Source organism: Spea bombifrons, chromosome 1 (assembly GCF_027358695.1).
Source record: "Spea bombifrons isolate aSpeBom1 chromosome 1, aSpeBom1.2.pri, whole genome shotgun sequence".
Lineage (NCBI taxonomy): Eukaryota > Metazoa > Chordata > Amphibia > Anura > Pelobatidae > Spea > Spea bombifrons.
The window spans coordinates 90,848,358-90,872,558 of NC_071087.1; the positions used below are offsets into that span (position 1 = coordinate 90,848,358).

General features: G+C 38.8%; 1 protein-coding gene across 1 annotated transcript in view; it reads right to left on the minus strand.

Annotated features, from left to right (window-relative positions):
* Positions 1–11,591: 11,591 nt before the first annotated feature.
* The window catches only part of SLC44A1 (solute carrier family 44 member 1), a 64,470-nt gene continuing 51,860 nt past the window's right edge, over positions 11,592–24,201 (minus strand). The window contains exons 13-16 of the mRNA XM_053465867.1: positions 23,775–23,912; positions 16,835–17,071; positions 15,873–15,947; positions 11,592–11,907 (exon numbers count right to left, since the gene is read on the minus strand). Of these exons, the coding sequence (XP_053321842.1) occupies positions 11,884–11,907; positions 15,873–15,947; positions 16,835–17,071; positions 23,775–23,912 (474 nt within the window). The 3' untranslated portion in view covers positions 11,592–11,883. The remainder of the gene's footprint in view (positions 11,908–15,872; positions 15,948–16,834; positions 17,072–23,774; positions 23,913–24,201) is intronic.

Sequence of the window (24,201 nt, forward strand, 5' to 3'; positions counted from 1 at the left end):
GATCTAAGTGTTAAGACATCATCTTCTTCCAATTCTTGCAATTTCCAGTTAATCAAGTTTGTCCTAATTATCACCCCTCTTGTAACCTCATCCCTAAAACAGCTGTTGGAACCAATAAGCATCAATCATCAATTTAACAATAAGACATTTATTTGGAAACACTTTAATGGTGCCGTATAAGTAAGCTTCCTAAAGACAGCTTTTAATATGAGATTGATAACTTTGCAAATTATTGTACCTCATTGGCAAAATTCAGTTTAGAATTAACATGAATCTATTAAGGAATTATTTCAGTTTAAGGATAGTTTGACATTTTTGATTCAGCCTTGGTGACAGTTACAAGAAACAATTTATATCTCTAATGGCTAATTATAAGCCTAACCAATATTTCATATCAGATTTCTTGATTGGTGCTGGATTGCAATATTTTAGTGCCCTCTAGTGGACTGTGTTAGTTATTTCTGCTCTGAAGTTTAGTTTGGAAAACTTATTTTCTGCTTCAACAGCATAGGTGACAATTGTATGGTGAGTTTTTATGTTTTGAGGTACAATTTATGTTTTTGGAACTGGGCGAAGCAAAAAACAGTTCTCCTCAGTGCTACACTAAATTATGTTAGGAAATACTGTATTTAAAACTAAAAAAAATATTATAGCAAGTCCTATGTTTGCAATCTGAGTCCCAGGGCTGGCCTCTGGTGTATGCGACCTGTGATCTATGCGACCTGTGATCTATGCCTGCAGTTTAGGGTTTCCATGCATTATTTATTTGATCTATACCTTTAGTGGCAAGTTTGCATGTGAGTTTTCAGTTAAACTATACCTGCACGGCTGGGTTTCCATGTGGTGTTTATTTGATCTATACCTGAACTACATGGGACTACATGGCGGGAAGAGGCATAGCACAGTGAAGGAAAAGACAAAGGGCACAGTCTATGCAGGTGGGTGTTATGTGTATGATCTGATCACATGACCTTGCCCCCAAGGGCAGGACCCAAAGGGTAAAGGGTACATGGTTTGGAGCTAAGGGTGGCAACAATCCTTGCACCAGACCTGGGCTCCTTAAATATCCAACTCTTCTAAGAGCCTGTAAGAGTGAGTCCCCTAAACAATCAAGATTCCCAGGACAAATTAAGCAAGTAATGCAAAGTTAGAAAGCTGGAACTGTGTCAACTGCGGTCCACACTGGACCGTTAATTTGAAAAATAATGAGAAAAAAATGGTGGGGCACCCTTGCATCTCTTTCCTGAGGGCCCCTGAGTATGCTGTGGTGCGGATCTGCACCAGGTTTGCCCCACTATGTTGTTCTTAGTCTGAGAGACACTTTCTACTAGGATTTACCTGCAGGCCTTGACAAAGACATAGATGTGACATCAGAATTTCAGGGGCTACTGTGGGTCATCCTCTCCTGCTACACCACTGCTCTGCCTACAAAACAATACCAGAAACTGAGGCAACTGGTTCGAGGGTCACTATGGCAGGGGGTTATACGCTGGGGTCAGTGTCTTCCAAGCTCCGAACAAAGGATTAGAGACCATCAGGCACTACGGATGTCATTCCTGGGACAGCAACCCCAGGAGCAATGGGTATCCGAATTGGACAAGCTGGTCCAACAGGGGGTACAGCTGGAAAATCGGTATCGCGCTCTGCAGTGGCATGCAGAGCAGGCACATTGGGGAACTGCAAAATAATGTTCTCCAGAGGGCTACGACTTTGGGATTATTATGGGATAGTCTTCAGGAGCATCCAGACTTCGGCAGTACAGCGGCGTGGCGGATTGAGGACATCTGGGATTTCAGGGAGTTGGACCTCCCAGATGCACTAGGACTGAGAGGTGATTTAGACTTTTTAATTACACAGGAGTGGGAACTGGAGAAAGCATATGAAAAACTGTTCGCACCGTGTTCAACAGAATGCCCCAGTGTCCATGGATTTTGTGGATGTTATGGAGTGGACATCTGAGGATGTTGACCCAGGCGGGGTGGATGGGACTGCGGTCTCCACCCTTGAGTCACAGGGAGATTGGGCAGCTAACCCAGATCCGATACCGGAGCTATGTGACTTTACACCTCAACCGGATCCAGAGATTGTGGATTTAATTGATTTTACATCTGAGGATGTTGGTCTGGGAGGGCATGCAATTGGCTTTCCTTCCCAGGGAAAGGAAGAAAGTTTTCTGGGTGTAGTGGATGGGTCTGCGGTCTCCACTAGCACCCATCCAGCAGAAGAGCTGCCATTGGGGCAGAGTGCCACTGGCCTCTACCTGCTGCCTTCACTGTTTCCTGAGCCAGACCACAGCAACCTTGTAAGGTCCAATCAGGCAGCCCCAGAGATTGTGGTAGTGGATGGGACTGCGGTCTCCACACCTGGGTCCCCGGAATGTTGGGCAGTTGGCCCAGAGTCCTAACCACCAGCGGAAGCGCTGACAACAGAGCAGAGCACCGCTGGCCTCTGCCCCGCACCTGCAACCGTTACTGGGATCCAGGGAAATGTGGCAGCCGGCCCATCACCCCAGCAGCAGCCAGAGCACCAGGGAGGGGTTGCAGGCGTCAGCAGTCCCCAGCGGCTAAGTGAGGTCCTGGGAGAAGGCGCAGTAGGCCTATATCCCCAGCGGCAGCTCACAAGTCCGAGAGCGGCCCATCTCCCCAGCGGCATCAAGAACACCAGGGAGAGGATGCAGGCGCCATCACTGCCCAGCGGTTGAGTGAGTACGCGTGCGGTGGCGCAGCTGGTCGATCTCCCAGCGGCAGCAGGAGCACCAGTTGTGGGAGGGCATTGATGGGCCAAATGAACTGACTACAGAGTCAACCCATTTGGGGTCTCCTCCTGGGTGAGTCCCATTCGGAAGCGGAAGAAATGTGACGGAACCCTCCATCACTGGGGCCACTGGAGAGGCCTGACTGCCAGCCCCCTCCCTATTGACTATGGGCCCTGACTTTGTAAAGACTTCTGTGTCTACCCCCAGCAGTATATCATCTCATCACTTACTGAGGGGATTATCTCTGGCAGACAGCCAGGATCTGCAACAAGGGAGTGACCACCATTGTTTTAGTTTAATATCAGACCCCTCCACCCCCTTCCCCCCAGTTCCACCGCTACAGACATTTACCCTGGCCATCCCTGAACCTGGTTTCTGCCAGTTAAAGATAGTGGAGGTTTGGATCTATTGTATTGTTAATCCCGTTACTGCCCCTGTTGTCTCTGGGACGCAGATTAAGGGCGTGGTTTGTATCCCAATCTCTTATTTTATGTTAATGTGTGTTTTGCTGGATATATCCAGCCCTGTGCGTGAGAAATAAAGTAGTCTTCGTTTTGGTTATACCCTACACGGAGTCTCGGCTAGTGACTGGGAAATCAGGAAAGAGTGTATTGTCCCAGGCCAACTGAGCACAAGTCAGCAGAGGTAGTCGGTCGGACTCCCTGGCTCAGGAACATCCCACACAGCCATTTTTTTTAGAGTTAGAATGAATTGCACTAATTTCACACACTACAACATACAAGCTCAAAAGATAAAAATTGAAAAAAATTATGATTTAGTTCATTTGGACCAAATTATGAAGGATGTGGCTGCTAAGAAACAGGTAGATATCTTGTATCCTAGAAAAGAAGAATGAGGTGATCAAGAAACTAATAAGAACCTTCCCCTTATTCTAAATTTTAATGGAGCAGGTGATAAAATAAAAAAATATATAAATAGACATTGGCACCTCCTAAGTAAAGATTTTGATTTAAATGTAATATTGGATGAACGCCCAAAAATCATATTTAGAGGAGCGCCTAAAATAAAGGATACAATTGTAAAAAGTTAAAGAAAGAAGGACAACATATAAATAAAAAACAACTTTATAAAAGATATAATTTGATTTTTCAAATGTAGCTGCTTAGCATGTAGAACTGTGAAACAGACTGAAAAGAAAACATAAGGGTTTATCTCAAATGTCAACAAAAAATGTACCACTGTATATCTCTTTTTTAATTATTAAAGTGTATACATTTTATTTACCTTTTGTTCCTCTGCATTCCAATTTTTTAAGATCTCTGGAGGAATATTGGAAGAAGTCTTGAGTTGTGTCGTGGACCCTTCCACCGATCTTCACAGAGGGCATATTGAGCCCCTCTACAATGTAAGGGGCTCTCTTTATTTTTTGGAACATGCTACACTATATTGGTTTTACTTGTTTTATGTTTTTCATATATATCTTTGTGAGTGACCCCGGATATCCATTTGATTGTTCTGAACCAAGGTCAGGCCTTGCGTTTCACTGCTTCCTCGCGATGCTGCCATATTACATATCCTGGTGCTCAACAGTTAGGTCAGTAGAGCGCCTGTTAGCGGTAGATCAATAATCTCCCCAACAGGCCCTCTTCCTTCAGCCTATAGGTAGCGCCGGCCCTGCAAGGAGGGAAACCACTAACACATCTTCAGATGGCTAGCACCCATATCTTTTTTTAAGCCAAAGATAAAGGCTGAACAGTGGTGAAGAAAATGGGGTGGTTCTGTGCCAAACTTGGATAAAGAACTTAATCTCGTTCTTACCTTAGAGAAGGTTTGGCTGTATGAGTTTTCACCTTGATGACCCACTGTGCCCTTTTAAACTAGAAAGTCAGAAAGAAGGGTGAGATCTTTGTGTTCCACAAAAATAATAATGGCAACCATTTGGCTACCAGTCTAACAAGAGCCTAAAAGCCCTTACTGAAATTCCCCAGGTTGTCTACTTTCCAGATATATGCACTTTGTGAGTTATTTAGAGCTCTATTTTTTGTGATCACCGTTAAACTGTATGCTTACTGTGAAAATAATAATATATGTCCTCTAGTATGCCCCATAATTGCCACTGCAGTTATGTTGTACAACCATAAATATCAGTATATAATGATTGGACTTATGCTTTACCACAGTCTATGCTTGGCTCAGTCTATAGTGATGGGCGTTATGCTGTATCGCCATCAGTTTCATATTTATGTATTTAAGATTACTTGTGGGATATTGCTGTATTTTCCCATTGCTACCCATATTATTTAATATATATTTAATAAGAACTATTTTTGTGATGCATGAGAACCAAAATTATTTTTTTACACTATTTAAGTGTTATCTTTTTTATTATTATTATTACCACAAATGCTGAAAAATTTAATACTTGGGGATATAACCACAAGGAAGGGGCTTAATGAGGAAAAGGTGTGGTGATAAGGCAAGGTTAAGGGAGGGGCATTACTTTTTGATGAGCCAAGTTACAAATAATAAAAAAATAAAAATAAAACACAAGACATTTTGCTAAAAAAACTTTTATTTTTTACATAAAAAATCTATACATCTGTTAGACTAAAATACAGTTTGCATTTGTACTCTGACAAACAGTTCATTTGAATCAGGGAGGAAAAAAAATGAGTATGTATATTTAACTCCATATGCTAAATTCATTTATATTTATTTAGAAACAATATTCTTTTTTAAGCAGAAATTTGCATTTTTCATCTAGTATTAAATGCGGGGATCAAACAAGTCCGTTGCAGCAGTGGGAGCGAACGAATCAGGCATACCATTCCAATATCCTTTTAACAAACCTGACTCAAACAACAAGGGGTATTTTGTGAGCCAATGAAAATAATCACAATAAATAAACAAAAACAACTGGCTCCATAATTGCTTTGCTTCTGGTTGGGATGTATAATGCATACTAATTAATCACTTCAAGACAGATATAGTTACACAAACATTAAGTGTATGAAAGTTTCTTCGCATTGTCTAATTTTGAAAGAAACTATAATGTAAGAATGTCCTCACTTAGTATTCTCAACTGGGAAGGTTAATGACCATGAACAAAAAGCAACATGATAGCTAAGCTACACAATACAACTATTATGAGGTTTATGTATAATGAATAATAATAACTGTGGTAAGTGGTTACAGTGGAAATTGTAGTCAGAAGTAGCTTGGTCTGATTTGTCTTGTTCCAAACTTTGGTGCCAGTGTAAGAAAAGGGCTCGCAGCGGCTGCAGTTGTGTCTAGGCCCTCAGACGGCCCAGATACTCTGCACCACCTGCAACTTTGTTCTTGTGTCTAGCTCTGAGAGCAGATCTGTTCAACATATTAGCACAGTTAGTAATAGTACTGGAATATCATCTCCTGGCACCATCCATGCCAGGGTTGGATCTCATGTTGCTGGGTACTAGAGAGGTCCCCAAGGAGAAGGCTGGTGCATAATGAATTGTAACTACCAACACAGTATATAAAACTCTGTTCTTTTTGTGTGTACCCAGGCTAAGCTTAACTGCGAGGCCAAAGCACATCCACCAATGGCTAATCAGCTCAAAGCACTCCTAGGGAAAATTTTAGTTACGTGCCCTTGATTTAAATTGGTAATTGGCTCTGGAGGAGACTTTACTATCACTGGTTGAGTGTCTATTCAGAATACAGTTTCTTTAACAAGTGCAGTCACATGCTCACTATGAAATGTCCAACGTCCCATAAAGTTCAATTCATTTAGCTAAGAGGGTTTTAGTAAATAATACACTAGAAGGCCATTGTCTAATGGGTAGTAGCAAATCATCACATAATCACAATTAACAATCTAAAAAAGCCCTTTATATTTAATCTGCACTAATTGTACATAATACACAGGCCTCTTGTCACTTAAGGTTTGTATACATCAAACATACCTGTATTTCACAGCAATGTCTATTTACATGGACAGATTATATTGTGGTTTATTATACAGTATCTCTGTAGTGTAGAAGGCAGCTATACTTAAAGTTTACATGCTCTCTCTCCCCGTTCCACAAAAATATATTCATATTCATTAATTTTATATAAAACATAATATTTTATATAAAATATGCTAAGGATGCCCTTTCTTATTTCTTAAATACCCTCTTTGTAGACAATATTCATTACTAAACAGACTAGACCGTTATATAGATGAATCTGTATGTCATATTCTTGACTATAAATATTAAAAAAAGTGCTAAAATATTTACACTGCGATGTGAGAACACACATCTTCACTGCTGTTTAGGTTTCTTAAACACTAAATTGAATTTTGAAACCAGTAAACATACACAAACTTTGACTGAAGACAAGAGTCATTTGGTCATATAGTCTGCTAATCTTCTATGTTCAGGATTGCCTTATCCCTATTGTGTACATGCTTAACTTTAAACCACTTATTAGAAGAGTTATCGTAATATCAACTTCCACTTATCAGCACCCCTTTCATATGCTCTCAACATTTCAGGTAACCAAATAGGTCACCTAGAGGTGGGAGTGGGCACAGCCAGAGGCATAGCCACCCATCCACCTTACCCTGAGAGCCACCTCATGGAGCCATGCAACAACACAGATTTTGATTGGTCAGGAGATCTGAGGCTAACCCGAACCAGCCCATGACCCCCACTGCCCGCACATTGCATAGTAAAGTCAGTGAAATGAAACTACAATGCTCATGCAAATGCATTCCCGAAGTATGCTTAAAATGTGCATCAATCAGCGTATAAATCACACCAACGTAAAGCAAAAAGACTAAAGCTGGCATCCAATTAACACTTAGCTGCTGGCTTTGTTGGGGGGAGATAAAGACACAAAATTAAAAGTGAAATGTGTGTTGTATTCTGCCTTAAACTAGCCATAACCCATCCGCAATAGAGTACCTTATGTTAGATACTCAGTAATTGTACCTTGGCTTTTTATGGCCACCCTTTTTTTCATGCCGGGAGGTAAGATATATTTTTTCTCCTTGCTGTGAATATCAATCCTGTAATATTATTACAGCCCACGTTTACTAATCAATACTATAATTAGCATTTAATCTTACAAGTCTGGGAGGGAGGTAATTATTGTATGATGAATAATATTAAGGACCAAGCCAGAAGTTTTCAATGATTCTTGATTTGGTTATTACGCGTGCACAATCTGTAAAGCAATCGCTACAGGTGACAATGTTTTTCTTTTTTGAATAATACTAGCACTAGAGTGTGTCTGATTATGCCAATCACACAGCCTTCCTTTGGGTTTAAGATCTGTAAAAAGAAAGAAATGATTGAAAAGTTTGGTTCTTAACCTCAAATTTTGTATTGCAGGTTTAGACGAGCATCATTGACTGTTGTATTTGCAAACAGAAAGAATATTTCCTGGAGGTTAATGTACAGTGACATCATACAATTCCATTATCTGACAAAAATTCAGGCTAAGTTTATCTGGAAATCCAGCTGCACTTCACTGCCTTAAAATTCCATCTCAATATATAGTGGTTTTCCAACAAATTCTAGAATTGCCAAATTAACTATGTAATTTCCTTGTTTTGTAGATTTACCATTAACACTTACCCTTATTATTTAACATGTTATATGTTTCAAATACAGATGAAAAACAAGACTAGGGTATTTCCTTTAACGTGTGCCATCTTTTGATAATAGCCAAGGATACATTTAGCAGAATGCATTCATCTTGTGTTTATAATATCTGTAGAAGTGCCTTTTGTGGTCACCTGATTTAACACAATTGATAATCAAAATGTTCATGCTGTGTAATAGTACCAACCATTTCACTTGACTGCTAAAACAAAATGGTGTCCAATGATTTCTTCAAGAGCTGAAATCTGTTCACTACAGAGAAAAAAATCTCACCAGTTCATTATTTATAATGCAGTTAGTCACAAGTCATGACCCAAGATTAATTAAAAACAGGGATTGTCAGGTGCACATGGCTCCTAATTCACCTAAAACCACTTGGTGGAATCACTGGATTTTCTGTTCTCCAAGTTGAATCTACATTCATTTTAATTGGAATGTGGCTCATTAGCTCAAAAAAAGGAAGGCTTCCAGCTTAATGATTTGCATCCGGGAACTTTGTTAAGGTTAATGCTAAAAAGTCCCCTATTAAAAAAAAATCTGCATAAAGTTTCTAAATACAGTATTTGATTTTACTTGATTAGGTCTTGGGTTTAGCCAACTCCTAGTTGTCTGAAGCTGCTGAAGAGCTCTCAAAAATGCCCTACAGGGTATAATTTGGCACATCTCACAAGCTGCCATTAAGCACCTAAATGTTCTCCACAGAGGAAGGGAATTATTCACTAGAGTTACAGTTGGCAGGCGAGTTGTGGTTTAAACTCTCTCACTATTTGGGGCCACTACTAGCTTTAACAAGTTTCTCCTGCATGGAGGGCCCCATTTTATGCATACTTCAATGTATGGGGAGACTGGATAAATCTCACTGATTTAGCTATGCCTTACACAGGGCTAGCCAAGCGCTTCTTGTAGCAGAAGCTCACTGGGGTTGGCCCTTGATAATGAATCATGATGTGAATTCCACTGCATACAACACTCCTATTTTGTAAATAGACCCCTATGTGCCAGTATCTGCTTCAGAGCTGCAAACGCAAAGAAGTAGCCAGGGACTCATCTCATGAGTCCTGTTGGCATCTGTGAAAGCAATGCAAGTACACACAAATATCACTTAGAGTTTTAGTTGCAGAGTCAGGTAGCTACAAGTCACTATTCAATGGACAGACCACTAGTAACTATGTTATGGGTCCAAGATTTCTGAATGATGATGAGAAACATAAATTATGTAACATGAATTTCTTGAAAAGAGTTTATTAAATTACATTCTTAGCTGCATAAAACCAGTCAAAATATATGAAAATCACTGTAAATACACATAGATCCATTTTTATTATAAAAAAACACAACGTAAAATAAAATGAAAATCCCTTTCCCCATCCTACCCCCAAAAAGAGTCACAATGGTATGACCCTCATAAGACTTTTTTAAACCTTCTGAAAACATTAAACATATACAGTAATATCACAAGGCCCTTGTTTGTAATTTCAGCAGGAATAGGAGCGAACCAGCCAATAATGTTACGCCAGACAGGCCAACTTGGCATACGCTCCTTTATCGACTCCTCATTTCGAAAAGAGGCCAGCTCACAGAAGTATTGCTAAACAATCCCTGTTAATATTAATATTCAAGGTGCTGTTCCACTTAGACAAAACATACCCTCCAATATATTAAGCAAATAAACTTTCATACATCTGTCATTGTATAAAGGTTTCGTCACAAACACGACACAGAAACTTTAAGGAGCATTTTCTGCTTCTATTGCAACAACCAATCAGTCCCTGTGTTTGTGTTGCATGCCAATTCACTGCTCCCAGCAAAAAATCTAAATAAGCCATATTTTTTAGATGGTTAAAGAATTAAAACTGGGAAAGGTTTGGGCATTCAGCAGTAGTAAGAATGATATTTCCAGTGCTTTATTTAGTTATAGAAGTATAAGTGGACCAGCACCATTTAGCCACGTTCTGGTGATCTCAGTACACCATGCACTTGTAACTCTTTCCCCTGTGTTGGCATAGATACATTCTGCATAGACTCTCACCAACAAACCAGCTGTCTGGTGATGGTACAACCAAGAGTTAATAACCTGAGCCCCACTGTGAAGAGAACTGAGGAGAAAAATATGTTTCCAAAAACTGTAAGCCCTACCATGTGAGCAGATCTTACACTTCCATTTGTTTCTTTTTCTTTTAAGATCTGTGTAATACTTAATGAAAATTGCTTTGTATGATTCAGTAAAACAGCTTTTGTCAAGAATCAACATTTTTGGATAATCTGCTTCAATATGACAAAAAGATTCATTAATTAACATTTTTGTGGATTATAGGAATTTATCAAGATGTACAAAAGACATTTGATGACATGTAAAATAAAAAAAAAATAAAAAACAATGCTAATTTTTCTCATCAGGTTACATTAAAACATTGTTATTACTAATTCAATTATTTGAATGTCTGAAAGTTCACAATTCAACAGCCTGGCCTTTTTCCCGTGCAGTGCTTCTCAATCCAGTTGTTTTTTTAATCATAAAATGAAGTTAATATATAAAAAAACTTTACAAGTTATTTTCAGTGCTCTGCCAAAGCTCTCTCTTTTGGTTCAGTAGCCCTATAAATGTTGGATTATATATATATATATATATATATATATATATATATATATATATATATGCTTTCCAGTCTGTTGATGCAAGAACGTAGTGGATGCCAGAAGCTGGCAGGAATGTCAAAATCATGTAAACTGCCCGGGATAAATTAGTCAATGCTGTCGCTTGCCAAACCTTCTAGGATTACTCAGTCTGGCCATAAGTTTTAGGGAAAGTGTATACAAAAAAAAAACCTGTATACAGACTATGGACGGTACATATTTTTAACTATATTTTGTATATTAGTCCTTTTTAAAGGTGCTGTTTGACAAACATTAAAAGTAGTCGCTAGTATGCTAAGCAAACAAATCGTAGCAGACCAGAAATGTTATTATGAATTGTATTATCAGTGGCCAGATATTCTAGTATAAGATTTGAATCACAGTTTCTATCAGTGCCTTTTTTGCCATATGTAAAATTAGGAATGAGGCAAATCTTACTTTTTGGGTTTTGGGGCATTGAATACTACTCAGAATTATGTTTCTAGTTACAACTGTAGGTGGAACAGCACCTTTAAAAGGTAAAACTATTGTAAACCGATACGGACCTCTAATTCATTAAACAGTGCCTTAAAACCTGAAAGAGTCACTCTAACATGTAACTGAGGTACGGCTGCTATGCACTCCCTAACTTTTATATGTCAACACAAATTTGATTGCAAGAAAGAAGAAAAAAAAAACCTTTGTTCGTTTTCCCCCCAGACACATACCTCGACCTTTGTACGCTCTGCACATCTAGTACAAAGAAATAAATGTAACAATGCTGCTTGCAGCAACCCATATGAGACAGAGCAAAAAAATATATATGTATATATAAACAGGAGGTTTTAAAACCCTGCTTTTGTTTTGGCTGCTTGTGTTTATTTTGGAATGTCAATGGGTTCCAATATTGCTGGGCTAGATTCAAGCTGAACTTGTTCCAGAAGCCTAGAAAACAAAGCCATACAAGGTAGTCTTAGACATTGTACACAGTGTGGAATACAGAACACATAGTAAAAGGCCTCCAGTGTAAGAATAGGACAGAAAAGGGGACCCATGCCTAATTAAAGCAAGACTGGCTAATAAAAATCGAAGTCCGCTAACATAAGAAATAAGGTGCTTTCTTATGATTGCTCAGCTATATGTTAGGGGGTCTGGTGTCCTACATCTGCACTTTGGTTAGCTTGGGGAACTCACCTTTCAGGAACGTGTTTTGCGCTCATATCAAAATAAGAAAAAATGTCATTAATTTTACATATTTCAATAAGATTTAAATATATTTAAACTAGCAGTCAGGCTTTACTAAAGAGAAAGCCACTAATAAGGCTATTCTTAACACCGCTGCTTATAGTACACAGACGCCATGTTATCAAGACGCAAGGGGGAAAAAAAGTCTTCTTTTGACGCAGCTGCAATGCATTTTTGGAGTAGCACATTGACATCAAGACGATACATGTTCCTGATTGCCATTCTCTACAAATGTATTACTGATACTTTTAACTAACACATCTAACAAAAAAACTGTTTGAAACTATTAGTATCCCTAGCTCTTTCAGTCACATTTCATCCACACTAGTTGTAGAACCTGTTTTAGACAATCGCCAATTCTTCATAAAACCTTCATAAAACCATAAAAAATTTTAAATGTAAAAAATATATATATATTGCATATAAATGTCTTGAAAGGCGGTCATTCCCACTGCCAATCGTGTTTTGTTGTGTTGCTGCTAAAAACATCTGAGCATTGGCAAAAACCACAAATTACCCCAATTAATTAAATCCTGAAATTCTGCCATGCCCAGAGGAACAGATGAATCAGATTTATTCAAAGCATCAGGATTAGACATGTTTAGGGGAGAAGAAATAAAAAGATGCACTAATAGTTTTACCTTTAGCCATTGAAAGAAAAAAAAAAAATTCTGCTTTGCAACAATTTACATTTTCAAGTCTTACCATTTGTTAATAATTGGGATCACTTTGCTTTTGAGACATTGAAACAGGGGCTCATTAAGGGTTAGTGTTTAAGCCTAATACAATGATGCAGGCATTTTAATGGATATTTTTTCTGGAATAAGTTTCAAATTGTAAAAGTGATTGCAAGTTATTTCAGATGGAAAAAAATACACATTGCACTGTCTTATCTACCGTATTTTCCGGTGTATAAGACCTGGGCCGGTCTTCAGGGCCGCGCCGAGGTAGGTGCAAGATCGTGATCCCCGATACGCTCAGACAGCCTCCCCTGCCAGCACTTCCCACGGAGGGGGGGGGATGCCGGCACGGGAGGTTGTCTAAGCGCATCGTGCGGACCGTCCGCACAATGCGTTTTACCTCAGCCCCCCCGGATTTACCGGAGCAGACTCCCGTGTATAAATGTGTATGTATGGACAGGCATATGTTAGTATGTGTGTGTGTATATATATATATATATATATATATATATATATATATATATATATGTATGTGTGTGTGTGTGTGTGGCCAAAGGCAGGGGTGTGCGGTGAGGGCAGTGTATAAATGTGTATATGTATGGACAGGCATATGTTAGTATGTGTGTATATATATATATATATATATATATATATATATATATATATATATATATATATATATGTGTGTGTGTGTGTGTGTGTGTGTGTGTGTGTGTGTGTAAGGGCAGTGTATGTATATGTCTGTGTAAGGGCAGTGTATGTATATGTCTGTGTAAGGGCAGTGTATGTATATGTCTGTGTATGGGCAGTGTATGTGTATGGACAGGTGTGTATAAGGGCAGTGTATGTGTGTTTGTAAGCTGGTGTGTACGTGTATATATGTGTAAAGGAAGGGGTGTGTGAGGGCAGTGTATGTCTATACATGTGTGTGTGGACAGGCATATGTTAGGGAGAGCTGACCCACCCAATCCAAGCAGGCTTTGTATACAACAACCAGCCAATCACCAGTAAGGTACATCGCTTGCCGCGATTGGCTGGTTGTTGTATACTGGGTAGAAGGGTAGTCTTATACGGCGAGTATAGCCCAAACTCTATATTTTAACTGGAAAAGTTGGGGGTCGTCTTATATGCCGGAAAATACGGTACTATGAAATAAGTCTGTGGCACTCATGCAAGACATGATGCTTGAGACATTAAAAGTTGGTCAGCTGGGTACCAAAAAATAATTCCATTATCACTGTATGACTTTTAAAAAAATCTGCTAAATCCATAGTCCAAATTAATTAATCTAGTGAACTAGGTAAAGAGTAAAATATTTGATTATTAAGTTAGAAAGATGTTATTTTTTGTTTCCCGGTCTGGGGCAAAACAAAACAAAAACCTTTTAAATTGTATTCAGAAAAGTATACTGAAATGATCTTGGGCATCCTCATCTGAAATGAGAAATTATTGTAAGATCGTTTGTCTCTGTAAGTTGTTATGTTACACACTACTTTTTATGTCCTGTCCACCCATTGTACAGCGCTACAAAATTTGTTTTATTAGTATTACTATTTATTGTTTTTTTTAGCGCCATCAAAGATGTAAATCAGATTTTTCAAAGAAGAGCATTTGAGGTTTTAGACGTGAAGTTTAAAACTTGAGGTGCTACAGTTTTGTGAATATTGATAAACCTCACCTTTTCCACAATTGGGTTGCTCCTATATAATTAGTGCAGGGCAGATTAGCAGAAACTGTGCAAAGCACCATTTTGTTCGACAGGAAAGCTGACTATAGTACATATCGATTAACTGTGCATTAATTCATATTTTAAAATGATTTGGTATATAACATACAAAACATGAACAAAGTCTTTTTTTCCATAAGATAAAGCAGTGTAACAATGAAATGATATAAGCAAGACATTTAGAACAGATGGAACAAGTGCTTTTAGCAAAGCTGAAAGGAGTATACAGTCTGTCCCACAGTACCTGTTTCCAATTTTCCAACACTAGCTCAAACACCCACAGAATTATTCAATTGTATTGTGTCTCTATTGTATACAGTGAGATGATTTTAATCCTAGCAAGTTTTTTGTATGTTAGGAAGAGCATGGGTGCACAAAAATACTCTCTCTTGGAATATATAATTATGATATAAAATCAGTTTTATTAAAAATATGCAGAGGAAAGTTTGAAACCCTCAAGCACACTGTCTAGCGACGGGTTTATAGGATTTCATGCAGAGGCCGCTATGTTTGAGTTATGTGTTGTAATAGCAGCCAATTATAGTACAGTTATGGCTATGAGTGACACGTATGTCAAGTCCTCACGAATTGCAATAGAAACTCATCTAAAGGGAGAAACTCAGGAGAAACTCAACTTCGAATGAGTTTTATAACATTGAACTTGTCTGAGTGTTTGTAAATACCCAATCATTTTTTTTTTTAAAACATTCTCTTTGGAGTCATTTTGGGGAGAACTGGTCCCATTCTACACTGTAGGCCCAATCATAAAATGAAAGTGAGACAATCCATCCATAAAAGGTTTCACTTCTGTCCATGTGACCAAATTTGCTGGTGCAACAGAACATATTGATCATGCCCACACAAAAACGCAAGGACAGGCAACAAGTGCTTGTTGACCAGGTTCAATATGAACCCTTTTTTGGTTCTGGCCCTCCTCCATTAGCACTGGCCATTAACTTAATGGATCTTTAATTTCCCAGGAAATATATTAAAGCAAACCTCAATTAGAGGTCAATAATGGTCCTAAAATTAGGAGGACAGAATTCCCTTCAGCTTGCTTTTACAGGAGATGGTTGAAGCTGTAACATTAGCTCTGCCAGCCAGCTGATAGGTAAGCAGACAAGCACAAACAGAAAGATATCCTGAGTGATGCAGAAAACAAACAAGTCACCAGAAGTGGCCCAGTCAGTGAAGACAGAAAGGGGCAGGAAGTAAAAGTAAAATTCCTGGAATGTGGCCATCTCCTTGCCTGCACCTACCATCGGTTTTAGCTCTCTGCCCTCTGCACCACTGGCAGTCTCTTTCATGGCTCTTCTGCTGTTTTCCACAAACTCCTGGAAGAAACAATTAGAATAACATCACAGTGGGGAGCTGTATGGGTAATCCTCATCATCCTGGCTTTCATTAAAAAAAACTTTTTAGTGGTTATAAAATGGATGTGATCTTTTAATGGAGATAATATTAAGATAATGCAAATTAGATTTCCCCATGTATCCACAATTTATAGGGCTTGGCTTATACTGCAAAAATGGTAACTGTGTCTGTTTGCATTTGGTTAACCTTATTACCTATATTGTTTATAGTTTTATTGTTAAAGGAATTAAAGACTAGATGCATGTCCTAAGAACAAAAGACAGGCAATAGAAGAGCATGTAAACTATTAAATATTATCCATACACTGTTGAGAGGTTTAAAAAAATGTCAATCTGACTGATTTTTCATGCAGGTTGAATTAAAAATACAGAACCAATTTCCTGGGGGACGTACATGTGGGGTCATATTTTTGTTTGTTGATTTTGTTGTAAAAGAAAAAAATTTCAATAAAAAAGATTTTCAAAATCTGCCTTTTTTTATGTCTCAAGTGCATTACTTGCATCTATCAACATTAAACTGCGTCTTCCAACACTCTCAAACAGGGGCGTCTACCCTATTGCAGACCTTTGTACTATGTGGAAAAATACATTTTCAGTAATGATTCAATTAGAAGAACATTCCATCCACACAAGAGCCTTCAGGGGTCCTGAAAGCTCATGTAACACCTTTTTCTATGTTGGTCCAAGAAAAGGTATGACCTTCTAATGCAAATATTACCGTTTGGTTTGACATTTTCTAGCACAATATGTAGCGTATCTTTAAAAGTAGTAATGACAGACTTATTTATGGATGGATTTTCACCTCTGACAACTTCTCACAAACAGTGAAAATAATAGTTGACACCTACCATGAGAACTTTGTCCATGTAAAATTCTTTGCCTGGGCTCCCATCATTATATTTTGTGTCAATGGCAAAACACAGGAAGAGGACATCCACCACCATTTCATAGATGGATAGGAAGCAGTGAGCCACCAGGAAGGCAAATAAGCAGACAATGATGAGTGGAAGTACCCACACTGTATAGTCCCGTTGGTAGTTGAGGAGCATAATTCCTGCTAGGCCTGTACTGCACATAATCAAGATCTAATGTCAGGAAAAAAGGGAGAAAATGAACAGAATGAACAGCATTAGCAAGTAGGTGATACACTAAATCAATCTACAACAGTGTTTCTCAACATATTCTCATTCAAGGGCATCAATACCTTTGCTTAACAAGTAGCAAGCTTTTTGACATAAAACCACAAGAGCTTCCTGTCCAATGTACGTAGACCCTCAAACCAAGCAGGTACCCAGGATCCCTGAGGCCAAATAGGTGGTACCATAACTACTAACTGTTCTCTACTCTGATTCACATGCGCAGCAGACAAGACTACTGAATCCTGACACACAGATGCAGGTGGCGGAATAATCAGTGCCAAACAGATCTACAGACAGAAAATACTGAGATCTCACACTGTTCAAAGAAACTTGAAAACACTTTATAAAAAATTAAAAATAAAAAGCTCCAGGCGATGCATGTCAAATTCAGTATTTGATACCTGCAAACATTTAAGAATTTAAATCAGTTCTTGTGCTGTAGCTATTTTACTGTAAGGGGTCCTTCAATATTAATTTTGAGTTGGGCGAGATAATAAAAGGTAAAGTTAAAGAGTAATAATACTTCTACTACTAATAAATTATTAGCGCTTGGTGTTCAGCCACAGGCATAAATCTTCAACAAGATAACAGTGATAGGGTGCAAGACCAGTTGGGCAACCAGTATTTTATTAAGACAAATCAAAATAACCCACAGCACATAATCTGCTGGCTAGACTGCAAAATATTTGATGACAACAGATTTTATATTGAATTATTTTCAATGGGAAAAAATAAAGTATGAACATGATGAGTAAGACTAAAGGTCACAAGGCATAATAAAAGTCATGAAAAGATGGTTTGAAATCATACAAAAGGATAATATTCGGTGTTATTAACACTAGAGCCATTTAAATAATTACTTAGCTGACTCTGTTTGGTTTCCATAATCATATGCGTTCTGCTAAGTGTTTATAATTGGGGTTAACTGCATGAGATCAGTCAGACAAATGACCTCATTTAATACAAGGTCATCTGTAGAAGAAAGCTATGGCAAATTTTAGTGAATTTACTAATAACCAATATGTACAGGTCACTGTATGAACCTCTTCTTTATTGGGTGTCGGTAAATTCACTCCTGGTTGAAGACCTTCATTTAATTACTGTTTAGTTTAATGAGCGGAGGTTCGCATCACCTTTCAAGAAAGTTGGAGACACATTTATGCTCCAAGGTGATAATAATAAGGCTAAAGTGGAATGCAATTATAGTAAGGCATGGCTGTTAAGCATGTGCTGTCACCTTATCGGCACCTGATATTGCCATGGAATGCTTTTTATCTCCAGGGACAATAATAATAATAATATTACAGTGATTTATCTATAGCATTACCAAATGCGACTGTAGTGGAATAGTAATGGCTTAATGTGCTCATGCCTTGAATATATTACAATCAGGCTACTTAATAAATGAAGGGATGGCAGGAGAGCAGAGTTGCACAAGGTCACACAAATGGATATACTGAATTTTCAAAGCCTGAGGACATTGTACGTGTTATTGTTCAGGTTTTATAATGGTGACCTGAACATTAGAGGTCTCTGTAGCATATACATATATACATACACACACACACACATACACAACCTATAGACACACACACATACAGAAGATATAAAGAATATCCTACCCAGCTACAAGCCTGTATGTGCATTATAGCGCACACAGCTATAGTATAGGTACACACAACTACAGTACTGTTGTACTCACACTGGATCCAGAAACACATTACATGAAAATGTCTAAAGCAGAATGCACAAAAAAAAGTTTTTGGCCTTTTTTCCCCACCAGTTAAGGGTAAACTATTAGAAATTACATAAACTTTCTAAGATGTTAGAGAAGACAGACACTTTGAGATATATTAAAACAGCATTTTGGGTTAAACTTACTATGGTACCTGCACTGGTCTTATTATGATCGTAGGAGGAGGCACGATATTATAGCAATAGTTATTATAGCCATTAGGAGGGCTTATATTATGTTGTGATGGTGTAGACTGCATTTTTGTGATTATTAATTAAGACGGCCAGTATGTTTTGGTTTGCTAACAGTTAACTAAATTGGGAATGGAAGACATATAAGCTATTGCAGCTTCAAGCATCTCACATTGATTTAGTAGAGTGACTAGGCCATTTATCACTGGGTTTCTTAGAAAAAAGGTAACACTCAATCATTTGACAAACGTCAGTGCTGGTTCACAGCAGACTGGTTTACTGATCTGCATGATTCATACCCTGTACAAAGAAAAACAGTACAAAAACGCTCTGTTCATGCCCCTCTTTACACAAAGATAATTCCATTTTTAAAAGAAAAGTGAGACAAATCACATCATTGTGATTAGTTTTCTGTGTGTGCCTGTCACAACTAGCACATGGGCACAAGCACTAAGTAGACAACTGGTAGGAACTATTTTAAACATTTTAATGGAATCTTGATATTTTAAGAGAAAAATCTAACATTTTAAGCCACATAACTGAGCTGGTGTGTTAAGAAATCACTGTCAATGAGTCTAAAATAAGTTTTTGAACTGTAATGATTAGGGATACAATATTCCTCTATATTACTCTATACGTAAATATGCTGTAATATTAAATCAGTTGTTTGTGAAGTTGTGTATACATGTTTAGGAATTTGACGATAGGCTTTTTTAAAGACACTCAGAAAAATAGATATATTAACACTTTAGAAACAAGAAAATAAGGTAATAACAAAAGGAGATGTGTACATTATTGTGGCAGACAATATAAGGTATTTTTATTAGCTTTTAAGCATGGTTCCCTCTTTTATTTAAGACAATCGCAGCAATGGCAGTAAAGCCTGCCATATACAGAACAGCAGTCTGGGCTCTTCAGACCTGGTATACATATAATTTCATTGTTAAGTGCCAAAAGGTTAAACCTTGCATATTGGCAAGCTACGTGCTCCAGACAGCTAATGGGATTAGGCAGTCAAATGCATTTTAAATGACTGCCTAAACTGTATAAAGAAAATCAAATCTCAAACAATGATATCATATGGGCAGCTAGGCAAAAACGGAATGAATTTACATTGGCCATTCACTTGATGGTCCTCAATACAGTACTAGATCAGGGCTTGACAAATTTGTTGTGAATCTAGGCGCCAGGTAAAAAAGTTAGGAGCCAGGATTTTTTTAAACTAACAGTTGGTCAGGTGTGATCTGATCATCATCAGCCCACTTACTAAACTCACAGCATTTGACCTGGAAGCACCTGGGACTTTCAGGTCAGTGCTGTTTTTTTTTAAATTATTATTATTTTTAACCCTTTCAATGCTGATGTTCCATTGGAGCACAGCATTGACTGATATTTAGTCCCCACAAGCTTGTGGGGACAAATGTTAACCCCTGCAATGCCACGAATGTGTCATACACAATTGTGGCATTGAAGGGGTTAACGCTGCAGTGTCGCTCTCATGGAGCGATCAGGCAGCAGGGGGGTGTTGGGGCTGCTCTCCACACTCACGTGGAGACCAAAGAACCCTCTCCCCTGTCCCTGAAGCTGCCTATGGCAGCTGGGAAGCAATGGCTGGTCTATAGACCAGCCATTGCAGGGGGGAGTCTCTGATGACTGCTGTAGGCTTCCATGCCTACAGGAATCATCAAAGGGCTTGTGGGGGCTTGTTTTTGCTGTTGCTTGTCTGCCTGGGCTTCCAGGCAGACCACCAGCAGCAGAGCCCCTTACAAAACGGAAATTAACCCCTAAATGATCGCGGCATTGAAGGGGTTAACGCTGCACTGTCGCTCTCATGGAGCGATCAGGCAGCAGGGGGGTGTTGGGTCAGGTCCCCACACTTGTGTGGGGGCCCAATCAACACACAACCTCCTTCCTTGAAGCTGCCTGTGGCAGCTGAAAACGCGATTGCTGGTTTTGCAGCAACCACGTTTTCAGCCTACAGGCTCACTCCGTGGGAGTGATCTCAGGCTCGGGGGCGGGCTCGGAGTGGCTGGCAGCGCCCCCGTGTGGTGACTCAGCCTCTTACATCCACATTTTTTTCTGGATGTAAGAGGCTGACAAAACCTAGGCGCCAGGACAAAATTCTCTGTCGCCATGGCGACCTGGCGCCTGGGATTTGTCGAGCCCTGTACTAGATGTAAACAAGACACCAGTTACCCATAGTAAAGCTAATCATTCTGTGTTTTTATTTTTATCATACATACAGTTGTATGTTGTCTTTGAATTCAATGGTTGTACAAAACAGGACATAATAACAATCATCTGTTCCTAAACAGGTCTAAAAATTAGGTAAATACAACCTCATGAACAACAGCACACGGCATATTACTCAGTATTATAATTTATGCAACAAAAATAAACAAATAGAGAAGCCATGTGTGAAAAACCAAGTACACCATTACTGCTTCCAGGACTTAAGATGCTAAGTAGCAGACAGGTGCAGGTAATCACATGACCTTGATGAATCGGGCAACAGAAAGTGTGACCACCTCTATAAAAGTTTTAGCAGTTTGCTGGTCTGGAGCATTCAGGTGTGTCTTAACACATGCCAAGGAAGAAAGACATCAGCAATAATCTTAGTGAAGCAATTGTTGCTGCCCATCAATTTTGGAAGGGTCACCGTTCTACAGTGAGAGATATTATTCAAAAGTGGAAGACATTCAAGACAGTTGCCAATATTCTCAGGAGTGGACTTCCCAGCAAGTTCATCCCAAGGTCAGACCGTGCAATGCTCAGAGAAAATGCAAAAAAAAAACCTCAGGTTCTACATCCCTCAGTCAGCATGTTAAAAGTTCATGACAGTATAATTAGAAAAAAACTGAACAAGTTTGGTTTGTTTGGAAGGGTTGCCAAGAGAAAGACATGGCAGCATAGCTTAGGTTTGCAAAGTTGCAAACGAACAAACCACAAGACTTTAAGAACAATGTCCTTTGGACAGATGAGACAGTAGAGATGTAGAGATGTTTGGCCATAAAGCACAGCGTCACGTTTGCAAAAAAACAGACAGAGCTTATCAGCACAAACACCTCATACCAACTGTCAAGCACGGTGGAGTGATGATTTGGGCTTCTTTTGTAGCCACAGAACCTGGGAACCTTGCAGTCATTGAGCCGACCATGAACCCCTCTGTTTACCAAAGTATTCTAGAGTCAAATGTGAGGCCATCTGTCCAAAAGCTAAAGCTTTGGTGAAATTGGGTCATGCAACAGGACAATGATCACAAGCACACCAGAAAATCTACAACAGAATGGGTGGGGAAAAAAAGAATCAAGCTGTTGCCATTGCCCAGTCAAAGTCCAGACCTCAACCTGATTGAAATGCTGCGGTGGGACCGGAGTGCTGTGGCGGGACCCTTTTTTATTAGCTGCTTCTGGCTTCCTGCTTGTAAGCAAAAGGCACCGCTCTCTAACCAATAGCCTACAGTCGCAAGAGCATAAATACCCTGTGCAAGTAGGAGCTTGAATACCGTGTAGGCTTCAATGTGGGGGACTTCTTAATACCGTACTCACTGATTTAGCTATGCATTTTATCAGGGTCAGTTCACCCCTCCTTGCAGCAAAAGCCCCTTGGGTTTGCTTTATGGCCCCATCTGAACTTGATCCACCTCTGTCTCCAAGTTCATCGCCTTTATTAGTTTGTAATATTAAAAAGTAATAAAGAGCACAGAGAATGGACCTCTACTAGAGGTCAATTGAAACATTTTAAGTAAGTACATGAAATTATCTCTTCTGACGTATGTATATTGACTGCTAATGGCATCAAGATCTGTAAGTAACAATTGATTGCAATTTCAATACACCACGGCTGGAAGTGGAATTTGTCTGTTTAATTATGTGCTGCTCTCATACAAAATGTAGCAATTTCGGTAAGTGGACAATTTTGGGACATTGTGTATGCGTGTGTACTAGAAAAATGCTAATAGGGGAACAAGCACAGTCAGATGTTAACATTTTGGGCATATGCAGCATGAAAATATGGCACAATGCCGACATATTTTTTATTGACTTGTTATTTACATTGTAAGATCTCTAGTCAATACCATTACTATACAACAAAAAAATTATAAAAACTAAAAAAGATTCCTTACAACAGTAAAAATATCTATGGCTTCAATCATAAATCGTATGTCCTACATTTTTACAGCAAACCCCCAAAATAGTATGACTGTCACGTATAGCATATAAAATCATGTCGCTTTGAAGGCATTGAAGTTTCAAGCACTAAATCTCCAACGGTGTCAATAATGTTTGAGCCTTAAATCTACATTAAATAAGCTGGGTGCAATGGTATCCAATAACAATAAACTTGTATGGATTCCACGTCTCTTTACATTGTTTGAGCTACAGGTATTTATATACAAAAGGGTCACACAAATCCAGTTAACTTTATCTGTACTCCTGCAGTTATTTCACCAACTACGACATACTATAAACACCTTTCCTCTAAACTATTTAGTATTATTAGAATTTTGGATCATTCACATTTTGCTTGTTGTTTGCTCCTACTAAAATACGCCAGAGCACGTTACTGCAGCCCAATGATCATGCTACAATGAGTCAATGGATTTTACAGCACAGAATAGGTCACATCTGGAAACTGACCGCAACCTAAAATATATATATATACACACACACACACATTTTAGCATGAAGGCAGTGTTTCATCTTGCAGAACAAAGCCTTACCTTGCCAAGGAAGAGCACAAAATCACCCACTGTGTTGATGGTGGCTACTCTTAGGGCATTTTCCACTAGAATAACAAGAGCATCTTTTGCAGACGTGCAGAAGTTTGTGCTATTGATCGCGGTGGCTGTGTATGCATTCTACGGAGAGAAAACATAATAATGTAATTTTTGTTTTACGATAGAAACACATTCACGGTTAGTGCTCTGAATCAGATATGCATTTTCTGTGTGGCTTTTTTTTTTTTTTTGAAGATTATTTTTTCTTTCCTTAATAGCAAAATACCCTATGATTCGTCTAGGTTTGTACAACATCCATTATGTCCTCCCATAGCTATTTCTATACACCACAAGGAAACTAGATGTCCTCCTACAATATACCACACACATACATTATGTCAGTGGTTTTCCATTGCAGACTTGGCAGCCA